Here is an 18,729-nt window from a genome sequence, read left to right on the forward strand (position 1 = left end):
AAACAGTATGGTACTGAAATAATTTACCATATGACTTGTATACTTTTGCTTGTCTGCTCTATGATCTATTAGTTATTTTCTCTTTCTATAGTGTTCTCCCAATATTCATAAAATGGATGGATATTCATGTGATAACAAGCAGGTAATTAGCACTTCTATTTGTTTTACATTCTTTCTGCTTTTATAGATTGCTTTTTGTAGATTTTGGTTTAATTTAGATTTTATAGATCTTTGGAAGTCTCCTGGGACAGTTCTGCTAAGATTCTTGAGTTTTGGGTGCTAGTCATGTTTTGGAGCTAAGCATTTAAATGAACAGAAGGTAGAATCACTTATTAGTTGCCTCAGTAGAAAGCATAGAACAAATCTGTATGTTAAACAAATACATATTTTGGAAAATCAAGTTATTTGAAACTTTTCTGTATCTCTTTCTTCCTAGGGTATTTGTTTTGGGGGAAGATGTAAAACCAGGGACCGGCAGTGTAAATATATCTGGGGTGAAAGTAAGTGAATGTTATTGTTTCTAAGTTGGTGGTTGTTCATGTGGCTCGAAAGATTGTCTTAGCTAAGAAAAATTATGGAAGAGGCATATTCAGAGCCATTAAAACCAGCTAAGACTGTATGTCACTCTTCGCTCTCTTCCCTTTTCATTTTGTCTTTCCATTCTCTTTTCCAGCTCTTTCTCTAGTGTTGGTTAACTTTACTGGTGATTCTTCTGAAGTCTTAATTTTAAGTTCTTATTCACTACCACCTAGGGAGTATGTACTCATATTTATTGATTTATTTCAGTGGTTTCTGGACATTTTTGACCAATAAACCCTAGTCAATCTGAACAAAATTTTATAACAGTCCTGTGGTGCCAACATAAAACCTTTTGTTGAGAACACTGTGCAGGATTTCACAGGCCACCTATAGACCTTGGTACTGCTGTTCACAGTACACAGGTTGGGGAGCTCTGCTTGGTTTGATTGTGCATCCCCGGTTCCCAGGTCCTGACCTTTAAAAGTCTTCATCATCTTAGAAGACATCTGTTTCTGTTTTTAGAAGTGACAGCTGCTGACAGGTTCTGCTATGAGAAGCTGAATATTGAAGGGACTGAGAAAGGAAACTGTGGAAGAGACAAGGACTCTTGGATACAGTGCAATAAACAGTAAGTTGATACATTTAGAAAACAACTGGTATGAGATTTTTTTATCCCTGATCCAGTTCTTTAGCTGCCATAAAAAAGCCTCTATATGGATTAGATGTCTGGCCGCCTTCTGCAGACCTTAGACGTTCTGCTTCCTTAGAGCAGGAAATTCTATAGAGATTGGAGTGTTGAGAGGAGGTGATCTCTGACAAGAGAGCACCATCTGAATTTTGGTAGCACTTGGACCAAAAGTGCTTCTAGTGCTCTTTGTCAGGCTTAGCAGCACAGAGGAGAGAAGCCTGTGGTGTTCACCTGTTATGCTGTGCCGTTGCATTGCTAAGTTGTGTTCAGTTTTCATCATATTGTAACTTTCCACATCTTTTCCTACAAGTTGCTGCTTAAACCATTGTTTCACATTCTGTATTTATGTAGTTGATGACTTCTGCCTATTTTTGAACCTTTTACTGTTTCTTATCAGACCGCACCTTGTTTTTTCAGATGAGTTCTCCATTCTGTCAATGCCATTTGAATTCTAGTTGTGCCTGCAAGTGAACTAATGTCCTTTCCCACCTTTCTGTGCAGATTTCATAATGTTACTTTTGCTTCATTACAAATCCATGAGTAAAAAATATTCAGTAATATGGGAGAGGCCCGACCCCTCTGTTCTGATGGTGCACAAGTCTCCACATGAGTCGTAAAGTTCCTTCAACAGCTGAATTAAACTTGATGTCTCTAGTTCCCTTACATGTGTGCCATTTGAGAGTTTGTTTAAAGCCAGTATATACTGCTTCTCCTCTATGGGCCAGTTACTGTATCTTAATAGGATATTAAATCAATTTGATATGGCTTGTTCTTGACAGCTCTCTGCTTGCTATTACTCAGAGCATTTTTGATAATATATAATGAAAAAGACTTCCTAGTCTAAGCTCTGAGGAGAGTAATTTTCTTGGGAAACAAGAAATTTATGGGAGTTACTGTCAGTGGGAGAAAGGCAAGGAATAACAAACACATTACAAAGCAAGTGAAGAAGGCCATATTTTTTTGATCATCCATTTTAATTCAGTTTTGTTTTTGGTGAGTATCTGTTCATTCTCTCAATACAGGGATGTGCTTTGTGGTTACCTTCTATGCTCCAATATATCCAGTGTGCCCAGACTTGGAGAACTTGATGGTGAAATCACATCATCAATCTTGCAGTTTGGAAAAGTCTACAATTGCAGGTAATTGGAAGTCCTCAAAACAGAACAGAGACAATCAATATCCATCTTGCATAGAAAAGCAGCTTTCTCCTTCCTAAGTGGAGAACAACTGTTTCCATTAATTATTTTCTTCCTGTTAATGCATAGTCATTATTCCAGCAATTATTATTAACAACCTTTGTTAAGCTTCAGGAAATGGGCTGCATGTGAGGAGTGCAGCTGTTTTGCAGTCCCCTCTGTGTAGTAGTTAATTTTGCCTGTAGAGTTGTAATGCCTCTTCTCTGGTCTCTTGATTTTACATTTCTTAATGTTTGTAAAATATTTAGACATATGCCTGTACTGCCAAAGCTAACTGGCAGCTTAATACGTTGCCGTAAGTTAACTGATTCCCAATTATAGACCTGGTGTGTTCTTATAGCTTCACACAACTGTAAGATAAAATAAAGTTCCCGCACAAGTAAACTCGGTGTTTTATCTAACACTAGTTCTCACACTGGAAAAATGGTCTTTGTTTTCACCATTACATTTATTTCATGTAGATATACTGTGGTTTTGTTTGTTTCACATTAGAACCAGTGAGATAAAATTAAGCCAGTGCTTACTCTTTCCTGGTCCTGGGCATCATATAATGCAGACAGAAATAAAGGCAGCAGCCCAGAGCCCAGTTTCTCAAGCAGTCCCATCTAATCACAGCACAAGTCACCGGGGTCCCCTTGCTTGTCTTGCAGTGGTGGCCATGTGAAGCTCGATGAGGAGACAGACCTGGGCTATGTGGAGAACGGGACACCGTGTGGGCCGAACATGGTGTGCCTTGAGCATCGCTGCCTCCCCACCGAGGCCTTCAACTTCAGTACCTGCCCAGGCACCACAGACAGCGAAATTTGTTCAGGACATGGTGTATGTTCTTGTACTCTTTAATCCTTTTTTCTGTTTTTGCTGAGTACCTGGTGTTGTGTAGTATACTAGCTAGACCTTTTAGGGTGCCAGAAGTGTGACTCTGGAAGTCTTTATGCTAGAGAAGCTTTCGTAAAAGAAAAGGGAAGGAGGCACATAAGTAAACATAATGCATACCAATCAAGGCATCTTAAACAATGAGCCATTGTAAGCATGTGTTAGTTTTTAAAAATTTTTTATCAATCATTTCTTTTGCTATCACTTCATATTTCCTCAGGCAATGTACAGGAGAACATAAAGGTTTCGTGACCTGAGAAGCCTGTGTCTCTGTTCTTCCAGATGCTCTTTTTAATTCCCTCTTTACTGTGTCAGCAGCCAAGAAGGTTCATAAAGTTGTTGGGTTTTGTTGGCTGACCTAGTGAAGAGGGCAGTGAGCTGTCTCTTGGCTAGTGCTCGCTTCTCTGCTCTCAGTGCACAGCCGATGGCTTTGCCATGACCCTGGCAAGTCCCCTTGTCCTTCAGTTTGAAACAGTGTCCAGGTCCTATGGCTGAGCTGAAATCAAAGTTGTTGTTCTCTCATAATGTCTTTTGTCTTTTATACTGCGTTAGAACTCCCTTTTTAATCTGAAATCAAGCACTTCATATTTTGAAAAAATAAAAATAATTGAGGTTCAGAGTCTCCCAAAGCAATTATAAATGGCTCTATTAAATATATTGCATTAAAATACATTAATATGCTTAATAGATATTACATATATTTATATATAAAAGTAGAATAATATATTTATATCTGATATACATTAATTTTTCTGTATATTAAAAATGTGTTGCAAAATTTTGCAGGCAGACTGTATCTATACTGTAGGTATTAATTACGTGAATACATTGATTTTATGATTTTATTCTGAGCTACATGTTTGGCTGCAGGTTTGTAGCAATGAAATAAAGTGTGTCTGTGACCGATTCTGGGGAGGAGATGATTGCAGTTCTCGCATCAAGGATGATATGTTTTTTGATAAAGATGCCATCAATAAAGGTATGTTGTTACCATTTTTACCAATAACTGGAAAATCTTGGATTTGAGGAAGATTCATTATGCAAAACTAGATATCCTATTTTTTTAGGTAGCATACAGCACAGTGCACCATTAGGAGCCTCATTCCCTTCCCTTCTTCCCACAGCACAAGCACTTGGTGTCTGTGAATTGAGGTCTCAGAACTGGGGCTAGATGCGAGCGGTGCTGCTTGCAAGCACTCAGTACACCTCTCAGGACTGGTACCAGTGAGGCTGGTTGTACCTTGCTTGTCCCAATCACCTGAATGGCCTTATTAATATATTGATAGAACAGGTCAAGCAGAAAGTTACTGGGACTTCTCATATCTAGATGGAAAGGCAGTGTTACTTGCATGACTGGTAGAGTAAATTTTTTATACATGGGCAGTATGCAGAATGTTGGCAAACAACATTTAGGCTTTCACATTTTTTGAGTGAAAATTTTTATTCATCTTTAGGCTTGCATACAAGAGAAAGATGTATTGTGGAAAAATGAGGGTGTAAATGTTTTTCATTATAAATCCTTGTGGGGGGACAGCTTTACCATCTTCCAGAATGTCTCTTTTGGTTATATTTATTCAGCTATGGAAGGGATTTGAGCAAAACCAGTCACTTTTATTCCAATGTAAGCATGTATTTGCTAGGCAGGTTGTAAGGATGTAAGCTACAGCAGTTTAGTATTGATAAAGTTATATTGGCATACCTGACACAACTTTCCCATGTAGCAAGTGTTCAATAAAGGGAAATGGACACAGAGGTCAGAGCTTGATTTACAAATGATCTTTTTATGTCCGTGCTATCTTTCAAAATTTTATTATTGGTTACAATTCATCAACCTAGTGCAAGTTGTCCAAGCAGGTTTTTGAAAGACAGTGCATTTACTGATTTTGTGTATTTTTCTCCTAAAACCCTGTGTATTTTTCCCCTTTCTTGTGTTTCCAGGTGTTGTTAGCACAAATATAATAATAGGGGCTATTGCTGGCACCATTTTAGTGTTGGCTCTCGTTTTAGGAATAACTGGTTGGGGTTACAAGTAAGTAAATTGTGTTCTTCTTAATACAGTTTAAAAATATGTGTATTTCATCTGATAGTTGATTATGTTATGAAAAGAACAATTCAAACATAATCTAAAAAATCCATATTGGATTATATCTATATAATGACATTTTTATAGTGTTAGCATTTTTCAAGCAATTCTTACATGTGTATGTGGTTTTGGAGAGCCTGATCTGGGTTTGAAATTTATTTCTTATTTAGTTCTTTTTTTTTTTGTAGACGATCAGATTGTGATTTTGCTGTATCTGACAAATGAAATACAAGAATAGTCTGATTCAATTATAAATATTTCCTAATGATGAAATAAATTTGGCAAGATCGGCCTTCAATCAGTCAGTAAAGCACTAAACAATAGGCTTCCTTAAACAGATGTTTATATTCAGTCAGCTTAACCTGAAATTAATTCAGGCACGTATTTCGGTAAGAGAGAAATCTGTAATTTGCAAATAAGTTGCAAGTTCTCCCCTGATGCAGAACTGTCAGTGTTCTGCGCACTGAGAGCCAAAATGGATTATTTTAGCCTGACTGATCTTTTTCAGTTTTTCTCCTTTTGTGAATTTCCTCTAAAACCAGAGTGGTTTAGGGGTTTTTTGTATGTATTATAAAAAGATTCAAGGTACTTTGTCACCTGTGTTTGGGTAAGTGGCTTTTGAAGTCCTCCTGCACAGATCCTTGGTATGCTTGGAGGGCAGGGCAGGTTCAGCTTCATGCAGTGCTGTAGCTGAGACAGGGTCCCAGCAGTTTGGCATAACAAACTGTCACATCCCCTGCTGGTTGTTAGACTGAGGTGGGCTGAGAGCAGCTCAGAAATACGTAAGGAAAGAAGCATTTGGAAAAAAGCTTGAAGATTAGTATAGTAGAAAGATAGGTTATGCTGTCTTGGTATATCATCCTCAGCTTCTGGCAGCATCTGGCAATCTGGACTTCTGAGTACAACTCTGAAAATTAAGGGCTCATTTTGAGATCACATCTAGCCATTGGGATTAGTTCTTGGAGGTGGAGAGCAAGAGGGCACCTTTCACTGGCAGCTTCACAGTGAATACATTTAAACTCATCATGAACTGCAGCTCCAACACAGCATTGACTTTAGCCATCAACATGAATATATTTTCCTTGTTTATTCTGAATTACTGTTTGTTTATTTTAGAAGTGTTTTCTGTAGAAATATTTTGAGCAAAAATTTCATTCTGCCTACATTGCTTTTCTCTTTATTTTTTTTTTCTCTTACTGACCATGTATACCTGCATACTGATAAATCATTCTTTCTTTCTCTTCTCTTTGTATGGAAAGAAACTACAGAAGACAGAGGTATGTGATAAAAGTAATGGAATGTATCTTAGAAAGCTCTGAAAATAGCTTTTCTTCTCTCTTGCTCATTTACATGCTATAAAGAAAATACAGTGTTGAATTATCATATTGTAAAGAATATTTGCTTGAATATATGAAACTGGTATTCTATGAATACATTACTTGAAATATTGATTTCACTGGACTCGGTAGCAAAAATAATGTTTACTTCTGAGATAGACTATTTTATTTAGGAAAACAGGAGAATATTTCCAATAAGAGAGACTGAAAATCTGTTAGAGATGAAAGTGTTCTTGAGAGGCTGAGAATTGAATAATTAATATTAACATGATGTGCAGGAGCCTTTTGAGACAAATTCATTCCTGGAGCTTCTTCGCAGTTAAATTGCTGTGCGAATGAAGAGCCTATTTTTTCCTGCCAGCCTGCTTGATTGATTTGTAGCTAAAGCATGATACCATCTTCAGCACAGGACTGAACTTTCATCATTTCAAGCTTGTGGCCAAAAACCAAACAGTTCCTAGTGACTTGGGTTTGGCGCCTGGAAGACCGCCTCCCTTTGATCAGCCATCTGCCAGGCAGATGAGTCATCTGGGAAGGAGTTGGCTCCTTCTTCTCTGTCCTCCACACATTAGAGGGTTTCTCAAGTTCCCCTGTTTTCTACCTGTATCACTGCCTCCTGGTCCAAGCTGCTGCTTTGTTGCCGCTACCTGTTGTGCTTGTTCTCCATTTCCCCTGCCTGTGTAGCGCTTTCTCTGCCAGGCTCAAAATACTTGCAAAAAGCAGAAAAGCGCTGCCGAGTGCTGGTTGTGTACTGCAAGGTCAGGTAGGTGGCAGGAACAGTAATAGGAAACAACCAAAGGTATGGAGGTCAAGCCTTATGGAGAGGCTGATGGATAGGAAATGTCACCCAGCACAAGGAAGACAGAATTTCAGGGTTTGGTGCTGCTTAGCGGAGTGTGATGTATCTGTAATTGCAGACTAACATGGCCATCAAGTCACTCATTATACTGTGGATGTTGCAGTGTTGGCTGAGGACAGAGCAGCCAAAACCTTGAAATACAGAAAGAGACAGCCCCATGCATGTTCACGCTGGAGTATTAGAGAATCTAATTTTTTTAAATTCCCTCATCTCCAGAAATCAGTATATGGACAGAGAGCTGTGAGTAAGCAGTCAGTCTGCAGCTGTGTCTGTGGGCATGGGAAGAGTGGAAACCAGCATGAGCTGAAGCTTTTGAAAGTGACGGAGGGCTCCATCACTTTAAAGATGATGGAGATACTTCGTAACTAAATCTTCTTCATGCAGAAAATGAAGTTCTGTAGGCTTGACATCTAAATAGAATAATTTTGAATATTTACAAGGGGTGATCCATAAATGGAAAAATCAGACATCCACCAGAGTGTCTTTTTATTATTAATTGTTTATTATTACTCCTTAAATAAAGATGAAAACAAGCCATTGAGGTATTTCTGAGCATTACGTAAGGAATGATACTTGGTATTACTAAGAACTGAAATGAGTAAATGGGAAAAAAAAAGCCAATTAGCAAGGGTTCTGCCAGCTGGGATGGTGTGGCTATAAGGGCACAGCTACATGGGAGAACTTATTTCTGATGAAGTACTGAGAGAGAGTGTGCTGGAGGAACCCTGGGAAGCAGAGCTGCCCACAGTGAATCAACTCTGAATACACCCATGTTCCAGCTGGGGAATGGGACAAGAACTGAGACTGGAGAAGTGTTAGATGAAATAGTGTGGAAGTACTGTGATAATGATTTATGTGCTGTATAATTATATATTTTAAATACTTTAGAGGCATTAGAAATTCAGATACAGCATGAAGAGAGCCCAGTTCAGGTCTGTAGTTGGACACAATCTGAATGTGAATCAACCTTCTGATAAATGCACATCTTAATAGGAGCAGACTGAGGCAAAAAGGCCTTGGAAAGTGCAAGCCTGAATAGATAATTAAGTTTCTGGTATTATGATATAGTCAGCTCTCAAAGTAGCTACTTGTTCTAGGGAGGATTTTTCAACTTGGTGGAACTGTAACTGGAATATTTGCATGACAGTTTTTCTGCTGGCAATGAATTCACTATCTGCAAAAAGTCACATAACTTGATTAGGACTTTCTAATGCATAGGTAGTTTTATGCACCATAACCAAGCTTTTAGTACTGGAGGAGGATAAACTGCTGTCAGATAGGTGTGGCATTATTTTCTTGTGTCTTGCAGATTGAGTCTACTGTGGTAATCAGGAGTAGCTGAGAGCCTCTGACACTGGTGTTAGTTCCCTTGCACAAGAAAACAGTTAATAAACTGGAGGTTTTTCTCCTCCTCATGTGGTTTAAATAACTCAACAGGTTGCTGTTTATGAATTCCGTAATGATCACAAAATTTAAATGAAAAGTACTTACCTCAGAAGGAAAAAAAGCATTCACTTTTCCTGAACTCTTTTTTTGACGCAGGCATGCATTCAGCTCAGGCTGCGGTACTCGTACTGCACCTGGGGATGCTTTTTGCAACCAGTGTGATGAGTCATCTGAAATGTCTGAACTTGGTTATCCAATGCCTCAAGAACCACAAACTATTCACTTTAAAAATTGTGATCAGCGTTTATCAGTGAAATGTTCCTTGTTCTCCCATACCAAAACCACATAATCCACTGTTCTGCACATATCAGAAGCATGTGGGAATCTCTCAGATGGTTGAATTATTTATTAATAGGCTTACTGTGTGTGGTTAACAGGTTTTCTCAAGGAACGCTATCCTTGCCACTTGCTTTTAAACTCACATTTGTGCATGTTTGTGTGTGTGCTGGTTCCTGTCATGTTTTCTGACTCTACAATGTTTATTATACTTTAGACAAATACCCCAGGGAGATTATGTAAAAAAGCCTGGAGAGGCCGACTCTTTTTATAGCGACATGCCTCCTGGAGTCAGCACAAACTCTGCATCTAGTTCTAAGAAGAGGTCTGCTTTTCTGTCGCATTTTCAGATTTCTACCTGTTCCATCACCCATTATTCCATTAGTCAGAACATTTCATTGTTTTGCAGCAGGTTTGATTCTTTCTTCTTTCTTTGTGCAATGTTTGAAATAACATCCTTTGTGCTTTGATTACTGATTTTTCTCACATGCACTGAGCTGCTAGTTATTACAATTAGACCAAAATAAATAAGTTTTTTATTGTAAACCAATTTTCAGTTAATCAGATTTTCATGATCTCCCTGCTTGAGAATTGTTTTCAAGCAGACTGTAATAGTAATTGCTGGCTCAAAAAAATAATTAGTAAAATACCCACAACTGTTTTTTTTAATCATGGTCATGTAATCAAAGAAAAGGAACACTGTCTTGCTTTAATAATAGTTATAAACATAAAATGTTCAATATAAATGTTATTTTTATATCTTTATTTGTCAGTGTCACTAATTCACTGAGTTGACCTAGACTTCTGGATAATAATTGTGCTGTCTCACATTAAAGATAATAGTGCTTGCATTTTATTCCACTTACTAGACTAGTATACTTAAAGGTCAGAAATTGTTATCTTAGAAAATAATTCTACAAAGACTTTCTGTATTTTTGTGCTTGCCTTTAAGAGTAACCATTAGATTTTGCCCTTAATCAGATTTCACTAATTCTGTTGTTGTTCCAGTTACTTAAAAAACCCCATCAACATTTTACAATGGAAATTTCATTGAAAAGCATTGAGAGTCATTTGTAATTTCTAAGATCATTAGGTCATGATGCTCACCATCCCTTTGCGGTTAGAAGTCCTTTAATTGTGAAAATCTCCAGCTGTCAGTTTAAAACAATTTATGAGAAGCACTATGTTGTAGGAGGGATAGACAATCCTGAACTGCTTCGTAAGAAGCTCAGTTCTTGTCACACTGAGCAGTCTGTAACTGCACAGCTGATGAAGCCATTCTCTTTGTTCTAGTTTCAAAGAAAGTAAAGGGAAATGTATGGAAAGGGTATATTTGCAGTAACATTTGCTATTTGGATATAGCAGCCTGATTCTATATGCAACTTATTTCAGTCTGTTTGAATATGTTATTAGGAAAACTGTAGTAGTGATTAATTAATGATTTCTAATTTTTAAATTAAGCTTTTTAGATGTGTGAATGGAGAATTATTTTTTTTTCAGGGAGCAAGCGTTAATCTTAAATGGTGCATTATTTGTGTTGAAGAATCTTTTCTCATTTGGATAAAATTTTGAAAAAAGCATTGAGAAAGCAAGTTTCCATAGCTTTGTGTAAGCAGGTTGAAAAAACAGTTAAGAAAAAAAAGTGTCTTTTAAAATGAATGTCGTTTAATGTGTTCGTTCTCCCATTCAGTATCTGTCTTCTCATATTTCATTTCTATCATGTGCGTCTATTTATTATTTGTTCTGAAAAGCTAATGGTTTCTAAGGTCTGTCTGTACTAGAGAGTTTTGTTGTTTCCCAGCACCAGTTCAGGTATGTTGTGCCACTGTCAAGTCTGGAAAAGTAAGTCTGACAAATATTCCATTAACATTGTGGTGGAGCTGACATAGTCCTTCCATTTGAATGCCCAGAGTGCTATTTCCTACCTTCCAAGCGGGTTTTGATTTGCTCAGTGTGCATACATGGATGGCATCTTTTGGCAGATGTTAGAGTGACTGGGCCATTAGCTGCCTGGGCTTCTCCATGCTGGAAAGCACTATGAAGTGTTAGTTGGTATTCGGAGGATGTTCAAGGATTAAGACATAACTTTTTGATAACTCTTGCTGTTACGAAATAGCAAACACCAAACCCAGTATATAGCAAGACAATCCTGAACCTGAAAATAGACCTTTAGGAGGAGAAAATGTTTTTTAAAAAAATAATCTGTCACTGGATCTGTTGGTTCTCAGCCCTTTCATGCTGTAATTAGGTTTGAATTAATGAAACCCTGGGCTTAGTTCACTGTGGCGGCGATTAGCCTGGTCTTCTAGAAGCTGAAGAACATCTCTCAGATGCCTGCCTTCCAAGGAAAGCAGAGACTGGAAAATGCAAGAGTATCCAGACTTAGAAACCACATAAATAGTTCCTTTCAGCAAAACTTTTTTGTAATAAATAAGCTATCTATTCTGACCAGTTTTCAACTTACTCTTGTTTTTCAGAAATAATTGTAGATCTCATGGCAAACAGCTGAGCAGCACCTCTGGTGCAATAGGAGGGAGCCAGTTGCAATGCCTGATGTGTTGGACATTGCCACACACATCTCTGGCTCTTAGAGGGACTACAAGAGGAAAGAAAAGCTTTAGTTTGCACCAAGCACCTGGCTATAAAGATTGTTTCTGGCTTTGGCTTTAGCATTAGAAGTATATATTGCGGTAACTGGCTGGCAAAGTACAATAGAAATTCAAAATCAGCAAAAATGAAGCAAAATTACACCTCCATTGGAGCTAACAGCTGTGAGTGGGAGAGTGCTCATCACAAACTCCTGGGCCCCTGAGACCGGCAGCAGTGGGGTGAGGGAAGCAGTCCAGGCTCCTGCAGCAGCAGCGGGAGGGAGTGGGCAGCCTGCAGGCAGGATGTGCTTGACTGTGAGATAAAAAAACCTTGAGAGGAGCGCAGCTGGAAGAGCATCTTCCAGCTAAGAACTAGAGCAGACATGCAAATCCAAAGGAGATCTGGTGTGCACTGGTGTTTGTGCTTTCCACAGCAAACACGCAAGAAAGCAGTGCTGGAGCCTGGCTCTTGAACGTGGGCACACCGAACAGCTGCAGGGACAGCTGCGAAGCCTAACTGCAGGGTTTAACCAGAAATCCCGATTGCTCTGCTAGTGCAGACAGACCTTAGGCTGTGTTATGTCACCAGCCTTGGGAATGTGACTCTGTGAACTGCTGAGCTAACAGTGATGTCAGACAATGCCCTTAACAATAACCGCATCTGAGCCCTCCTATTCTAGGTCAAATGGATTATCTCATTCCTGGAGTGAAAGGATCCCAGACACAAAACATATTTCAGACATTTGTGAAAATGGGAGGCCTAGGAGTAATTCTTGGCAAGGTAAGTGTGAACCTCCGTGCTGGCCACAGTGGAAACCAGCCTCTGGGCCATTGCTGCTCTGCTGAAAGTTTAGCTGATCTTAGGACAGCAGCATGACTCCTTAAAATTGTGCTAATTGTTATTAACCTGGAATTGGGATTTAGCAGCACCCTACCCAAATAACTTTTTTACACAATGCTTTGTCACAAAGAAACAACATTTAATTTCTCCCATTCCTCTAGCGTGAGCTAACATGAAAAAGAGGAAAAAGTCCATTCACTCTTGCCAGCTTTTGTGATGCTATCAGGCAGTGTTTAGTGGTTTTTGAAGTGTAGTGGTTTTCTCAAATGAAAGCGGAGATTAAGGAGTTTTTTGCTCTTCACAGTTGCGGCGAAAAGTAGAGAAGGGTCACCTAAGTGACAGGTTTAGCTGGTCTGAGGTAAATCAAGAGGGACTGACCTGTGAATTTTAAATGGTTAAAGCTAATGAGGCAATGACATTTTTGCTGGAGATGCAAAAAGAATGTAGAGTTTGGCATGAGATGCAGGTGAGTTTCAAATTGTTTTACCATCTTCTTTATCCTTTGATTTCTTTCAGGTAATATAGGAGGAAACAGAAAGAAAGTCAGAGGCAAAAGGTTTAGGCCACGGTCTAATTCAACTGAGTAAGTCTGAACTTATAAAAGCAAAGCCAAAAAGTACAGTTTTCATATTTGTGTTTTCTAGATGGAGATTAAGAGTACTGAAAAATAGATAGCTGCATTTTTGCTCTGTGGCCCATTCTGATTGCTGACTGATATCTGATAAATGGTTTGGCTAATGTATTTCAACCTCTTTTTATGTATTCTTTAAAAATTAACTATCAATTTTCTTTTTTATGTAGGCTTCCTCACAGTCGTTCCCATAGCAATTCCCCATGATGATGGCAGCCTGCACCATCACTGCAGGCTTTTGTCTACAGTAAACTGCCATTGCTGAGTGTATCCTGGTTCAATACTGAATTTCTGATAACCTGTTTTCTACCCTTGTCTTCACCTTGGGTTGGGCCATTGCAGAGTTAGAGATTTGTATCTCTGCATCCTTTCCTGGAGGTTTTAGGAGACTTATCTGTCTGCTTTGAGAGTACCCTCAAGTTTATTGATGTAAGCCTGAAACAGCCAGTCTTGAGTAAGCCCTGCAATAAATGGGTAATGAGAGCCCTTACCAAGTGACTGATCCTCACACCTTTCCAGTATGGCTTAGAGTTTTTTCCTTACTGATTTATTGGTTACATATACTAAAGAGCCCATGTCTGCAATGTTCCCTGTAGGGAGAGAGCCTTTTTTATGTACTTAAACCTGCTGGTTCAGGCTCCCTTTGTGAATGAGTGGTGAATGGCTGGAAATACCATCTCTTGGCTTGTCTAGCACTGGCCTGCTCTTACAGCACTTATGCCAGACGGGAATGGCCCCTTCTTTGACCATGGTGGCGATGACAGTGCCCATTCCCTGTATCATTAGTACTAACTTTGCACCTCTATGGGCAAATGGGCTTGATACCAACCCTGCTGGAAACTAATAACGCTAACTACTCTCTGGGCCCTGCTTTCTTTGGGGTGGGGATTTTGAGCTTGTTCTGAAACTTTTCTTCCACCTGCAGTGCACTGTCTTGAGGTGAGTAGACTCAGAGAAGTTTATAGAGAAGACCCTCTGTTACAAGTTACAGAAATAATAGTTTGATACATTGCAGTTATAACATTGCATGGTCAAAATGGCAACATGGAACGAGAAATTTTAGCCCTAGATTCCTTGGAGCAGTTTATCTGTCAAGTGCCCCTGTGCTCTTGGTCTTTGTGCTGATAAACTCTTTACTGAAACCTTATTTTGCTCATTTTCTTTTCTCCTTGCTTGAGACAGTTTGATAAAAGCAAAATTAGTCTGACCAAAGTGCCAAGAATACAAATGAGATTGCACATTCTTCTTTAGAAATTTGTCCTGTGCTTTCCTTCATTTTCCAGTTGTATTTCTTAAAATTGGTTTAAAAAAATATTTTAAATTAATGATACCATTATTCTTTCGTTCAGCAGAGGTGTACATTGGGGCTGAATTGGTGCACAAAGAATAAAACCAGATCAGCTCTTTTTAGCCTAGAGTGAATGTAACTGCATGGGAAGACTATTGTTTTCAGTAAAAGCAAAAAACCTCAATGGGCATATTTTTTCCTCTGCTGCTCAGCTGTTGTATTATACATTTGCTCTGAAAACTTCAGAGCACTAAATGAATGGGTAGACAGAGAGTGTGTGAGTTAGAAATTCTTTTCCCTGTAATTTTTGTTTGTTTGTTTTAAAGGTGTCCCATAATTTTCACCTAATTCTCTGCTTTCCTTCTTGCTGTTTGTTACAGTCTCTCAACCCAACAGCAGCCCTGGTGCTAGAGGGAGGAGGTTTGTACTTCCCAGGGGCTGTGCAGCAGTTTGTTAGGAATGGTGCACAGAGTGTGTGTTCGTGGGAGAGGCCTGTCAGGCAGGAAAATGCTCTTTTCTCCCGATGGGTTCTGTCCTGGGCTGCACAGGACTGCATGGCTTGCCTGAGTCTCTTTGGCAAGCCTGTTGTCCCTTGGAGAGAGAGTTCCCACTGAATTTTCCATGTGCAGTGTCGGTTTTGTGGGAACGGAGAGAACTGGCGAGAATGCCCAGTGGCTGTGGTTAGAGAGAAAACTTCATTTCTGAGCAGAGAAAATTGAGAATAATCTAATCCTGGCCAGCATTTGCTCATTTAGGAAAACAAAAAGCAATGTCAGCTGCTTTGAGGATGCCTCAGAATACATGAAAGCTCTCCCCAAATTTACCTGCTTACCTTCTTTGGGAAATACTGAAGAATATTGAATTGTGTTCTGAAGTGGTCGGTGGCATTTGGAAAGTCCACCTGTGCACCCCCTGGGAGTCCAATGAAAAGTACTTGTTGAGATGGAAGGAAGGGGGTAACACTGTTGGTCTCCTGTTAGTAATAGAGAAAGTGTAGTTAACCACTAGAAAATCAGGTTCATTTGTGGCATACCTTGTGCAGAATTCAATTTGTTTATTTCTTTTTAAGCAGGTGCACACTAGTACAGTTGCCTACAAAAGTATTAGACGTGCATGAGTCTGCAGTAACTTCATACATTATGCACAAGGGTTTTTTCTTTGCATACAGCCAAGCGCCAGGTAAAGATTCATGCCATTAATCATTTAAGAAAAATTTCTTAAGAGCTAAGCAAGGTTTGAGCTCTGCTGCCCTCAGGACCAGCGCTGACGGGAGGGTTGCAAGCACATCAGACAGTTCCTGAAAAATGTTCTGCTCACACCTTTTTTCGACCCCTTGTATCTAACAGATACATGAACAAGGCTTCTGCTAAGTGTATAGCTCTATGGAGACTGCTAAAGCTCATTTGAGATGTTTTTAATTGTTTCTAGATGTTTTAAAATAAAACTTGTGTTCTTTACTAAAGGCAGATGGTTCAGTTCATGCAGAAGGAATGGCAACAGGCCAAATGTTTCTGCAGCTTTTTCAGAAACAGGGTTGATGAAATGGCCTGATGATACAATTTTTCTACTGAAATCAGGGTTATCCAGGAATGATAATAAGAGTTTTCTGAATAAGCTGGCAGTTTAATTGGGAGCTTGTGTTAAAACGGGTCCCAGGGAACATACGTTATGCCAAATAGTGATTCTGACCTTTGTTAATTTGCACTGCTTTTCCTGTAAGCGTTTGTCTTCCTCGTTGTTGTAACTGATACAAACATCTTTGGTTTAGACTTTCTGTTATATATTGTCTTTTTGCAGCAGGGTAACTCATGCATCTGAGCCTGGGCTTTCTCTCGCCCACCAAATCCCGGCCCAAGGCATAAGCCCAGGGGGTTCTGACCACCCCCAAACAGGGAGTCGGGATCACAGGTCAGTCTCACCTGCCCCTGCATTCTGGGCTGCCATTTTATCCCGTAAAAAGTCCCTTCCCTCAGTTTACAATAGTTTCACTGCGGCAAAGCACCGTGACTGCTTGGAGGTGCTCCTGCTGATGCAGCGCTAGCTAACCTTCCTCCTCGCCAGCCTGAGGAGTACGAGTACTCTTGAGCCCAGGTCTTTTGCCTTGTTGCATGTTGCGCTACAAGCCAAGTTGAGCTGTTGGTCTAGCTGTAGGCTTACCTGTAAAGGCCACTTGTGTTTTAAAGTGGAATTTCTCACTCTGAGAAAATGCGGATTCTGCCACGGCTAAAGAACACGTGGCCAGGAAGATCAGCCTGAGAGCTTTCTAATGGTATCGCGTAGTGATCTGCAGTAACTCAAGTTTAACCTTTCTGTAACAGATGAATTGAGGTGGTGAACGACGGTCTGTAATACAGCCAGGAAACCCTGCAACACGGTTGTGCAACAACTGCATGCTTTGGTACCACATTACACTTCGTTTTGTAATACAGGAAGCCAGATTGGGAGTGTTTCATGGTTACCAAAAGACTTTCAAATGAAAAAAAGCAAGTCAAAAGTACTGCAGCAAGTACAAGAAACTGTGTAGTTGCACCTTTAATTAAAGCTAAAGCAGAAGTTTATTAGTTCCTGGTGATGCTGGCGTCAGCCTGTTGCTTCACTTTGGTTCATCTGTTGCTGTGCTACCACTTTTGACCATTCCTTTCTCTAAGAGCCCCAGCTGGAAAGCATAAAGCACTCCTGATTCCTGATAAATAAGCAAGCTGAGGAAGCTACTTAGAAGCACTTGTGGCTGAGGGCGAGTACTTTCTGAGAGCTGTGGCTGTGCTTGTGCGGGGCGGGGAGGAGAAGTTCCAGAGCAAAAAAGGAGCAAAAGAAGTTGAAAAAGTGCTGCTGCTTTTGTCGTCAACATGGTTTGAAATATGGTGGGGGTTGAACAACACGATCTAGCCCAAAGTTTACTCATCCAAGCAATCCCTTGTGAGGCCTGTTCCCATGTGTGAGGTCATTGGCGTCACTCTTATAAATAAGGGTGGCAAGAACTGGCCTAGAAATATTGAAAATAATGTAAAGAGGAATTTTCTTTCCCTTTTTCTTTGGTTACAATTTGTTTCCTATTTCAGAGTGTGCTACTCTCTATTATATAAAGGTGGTGATCACAAATAATCATTAAACTGTTGCCGTTCTTATACAAGAACAGACTTTAAATTGAAGCAGGCAGACTCCTGTTTCTGCATTGCCCTTTTTTTCTTAACATGACAGAGCCAAAGGAATTTGCTTGTTACTGGGGGCTAAGGGAAACAAGTTACAAAAAATTATCTTCTTCCCTGGTAATATTACTGCCAGATAATTAAACACTCTATTTCATAGTTTCCATGTAACTAATATGAGTATGTAGCTCAGACTTTTTTCTAGAAAGTGTGGTTTTGGTATCAAGATTACTTCTGTAAAATGTGAGGTAGCTTTGCAGCCCACCTCCAGTAAATCTTCATGTGGTCCTACAGAATAAATGATCATTGAAAAATCAGAGGGTTATTTGCACCCAAGTGTAAAAATTACCACTGTAGTGGCAAATGATTTGAGCCTTTTAACACACCAAGGCTGAAATTCACTCCTGTAGAAAGGGCTAAGCCCAAGTTTCTGTGCTCATTTAGCTTATGTCTTGCTATATATTCTAGATGGAAGCAAACAGCATGATTGGAGCCCAAATGCCCCTTCATCCTTATTCGGAGATCATGAGAGGAGTTCAAACCATGAGCTTAATGCTGGCCCTCTGCACAGGAGTGAATTTTACCCTTAAGATGTTAAATGAATGATGTATCCCAAGGAGTTTCCAGGTTAATCAAACATATGAGTTTTGTTATACGTCAGATTTTCTCATGCAGTTGTACACATTGCCTAGTCCTCACCCAACATCCGTATTGATTTATTTGCCATATTCACTTGCATTTTGGGGATGAAGACATCCTTGCTAAGCTTGTGCTGTGTGTTCTCAGATTTTCTATTCTTGTTCTTCTGCTTTCTCTGTTCCCTCCATTGCTTTCTGCAGGTATTTAAACCCATGGTTCAAAAGAGAATGTAATGTAGCTAAGTGGGTAGAAGATGTGAATAAAAACACTGAAGGACCATACTTTAGGTATTTTGTAAATTAATTCTATATCATTTTTA

At 39.5% G+C, this 18,729-nt stretch overlaps 1 protein-coding gene across 16 annotated transcripts in view; it reads left to right on the forward strand.

The window, feature by feature from the left end:
- The window catches only part of ADAM22 (ADAM metallopeptidase domain 22), a 148,010-nt gene that overhangs the window by 108,859 nt on the left and 20,422 nt on the right, over positions 1-18,729 (forward strand). For 2 of the 16 annotated variants that reach the window (XM_080385539.1, XM_080385547.1), the window contains exons 19-30: positions 92-142; positions 437-500; positions 1,042-1,147; positions 2,230-2,346; positions 3,054-3,222; positions 4,147-4,255; positions 5,215-5,305; positions 6,619-6,636; positions 9,495-9,689; positions 12,546-12,646; positions 13,223-13,289; positions 16,423-16,533. In XM_080385539.1, coding sequence (XP_080241665.1) covers positions 92-142; positions 437-500; positions 1,042-1,147; positions 2,230-2,346; positions 3,054-3,222; positions 4,147-4,255; positions 5,215-5,305; positions 6,619-6,636; positions 9,495-9,689; positions 12,546-12,646; positions 13,223-13,289; positions 16,423-16,533 — 1,199 coding nt within the window. Of the gene's footprint in view, positions 1-91; positions 143-436; positions 501-1,041; positions 1,148-2,229; positions 2,347-3,053; positions 3,223-4,146; positions 4,256-5,214; positions 5,306-6,618; positions 6,637-9,494; positions 9,690-12,545; positions 12,647-13,222; positions 18,698-18,729 lie in introns of those variants that run through there. The other 14 variants (XM_080385548.1, XM_080385549.1, XM_080385550.1 and 11 more) reach the window with 10 other exon arrangements.

This window comes from Falco punctatus, assembly GCF_963210335.1.
Source record: "Falco punctatus genome assembly, chromosome: 4".
Taxonomy (NCBI): Eukaryota; Metazoa; Chordata; class Aves; order Falconiformes; family Falconidae; genus Falco; species Falco punctatus.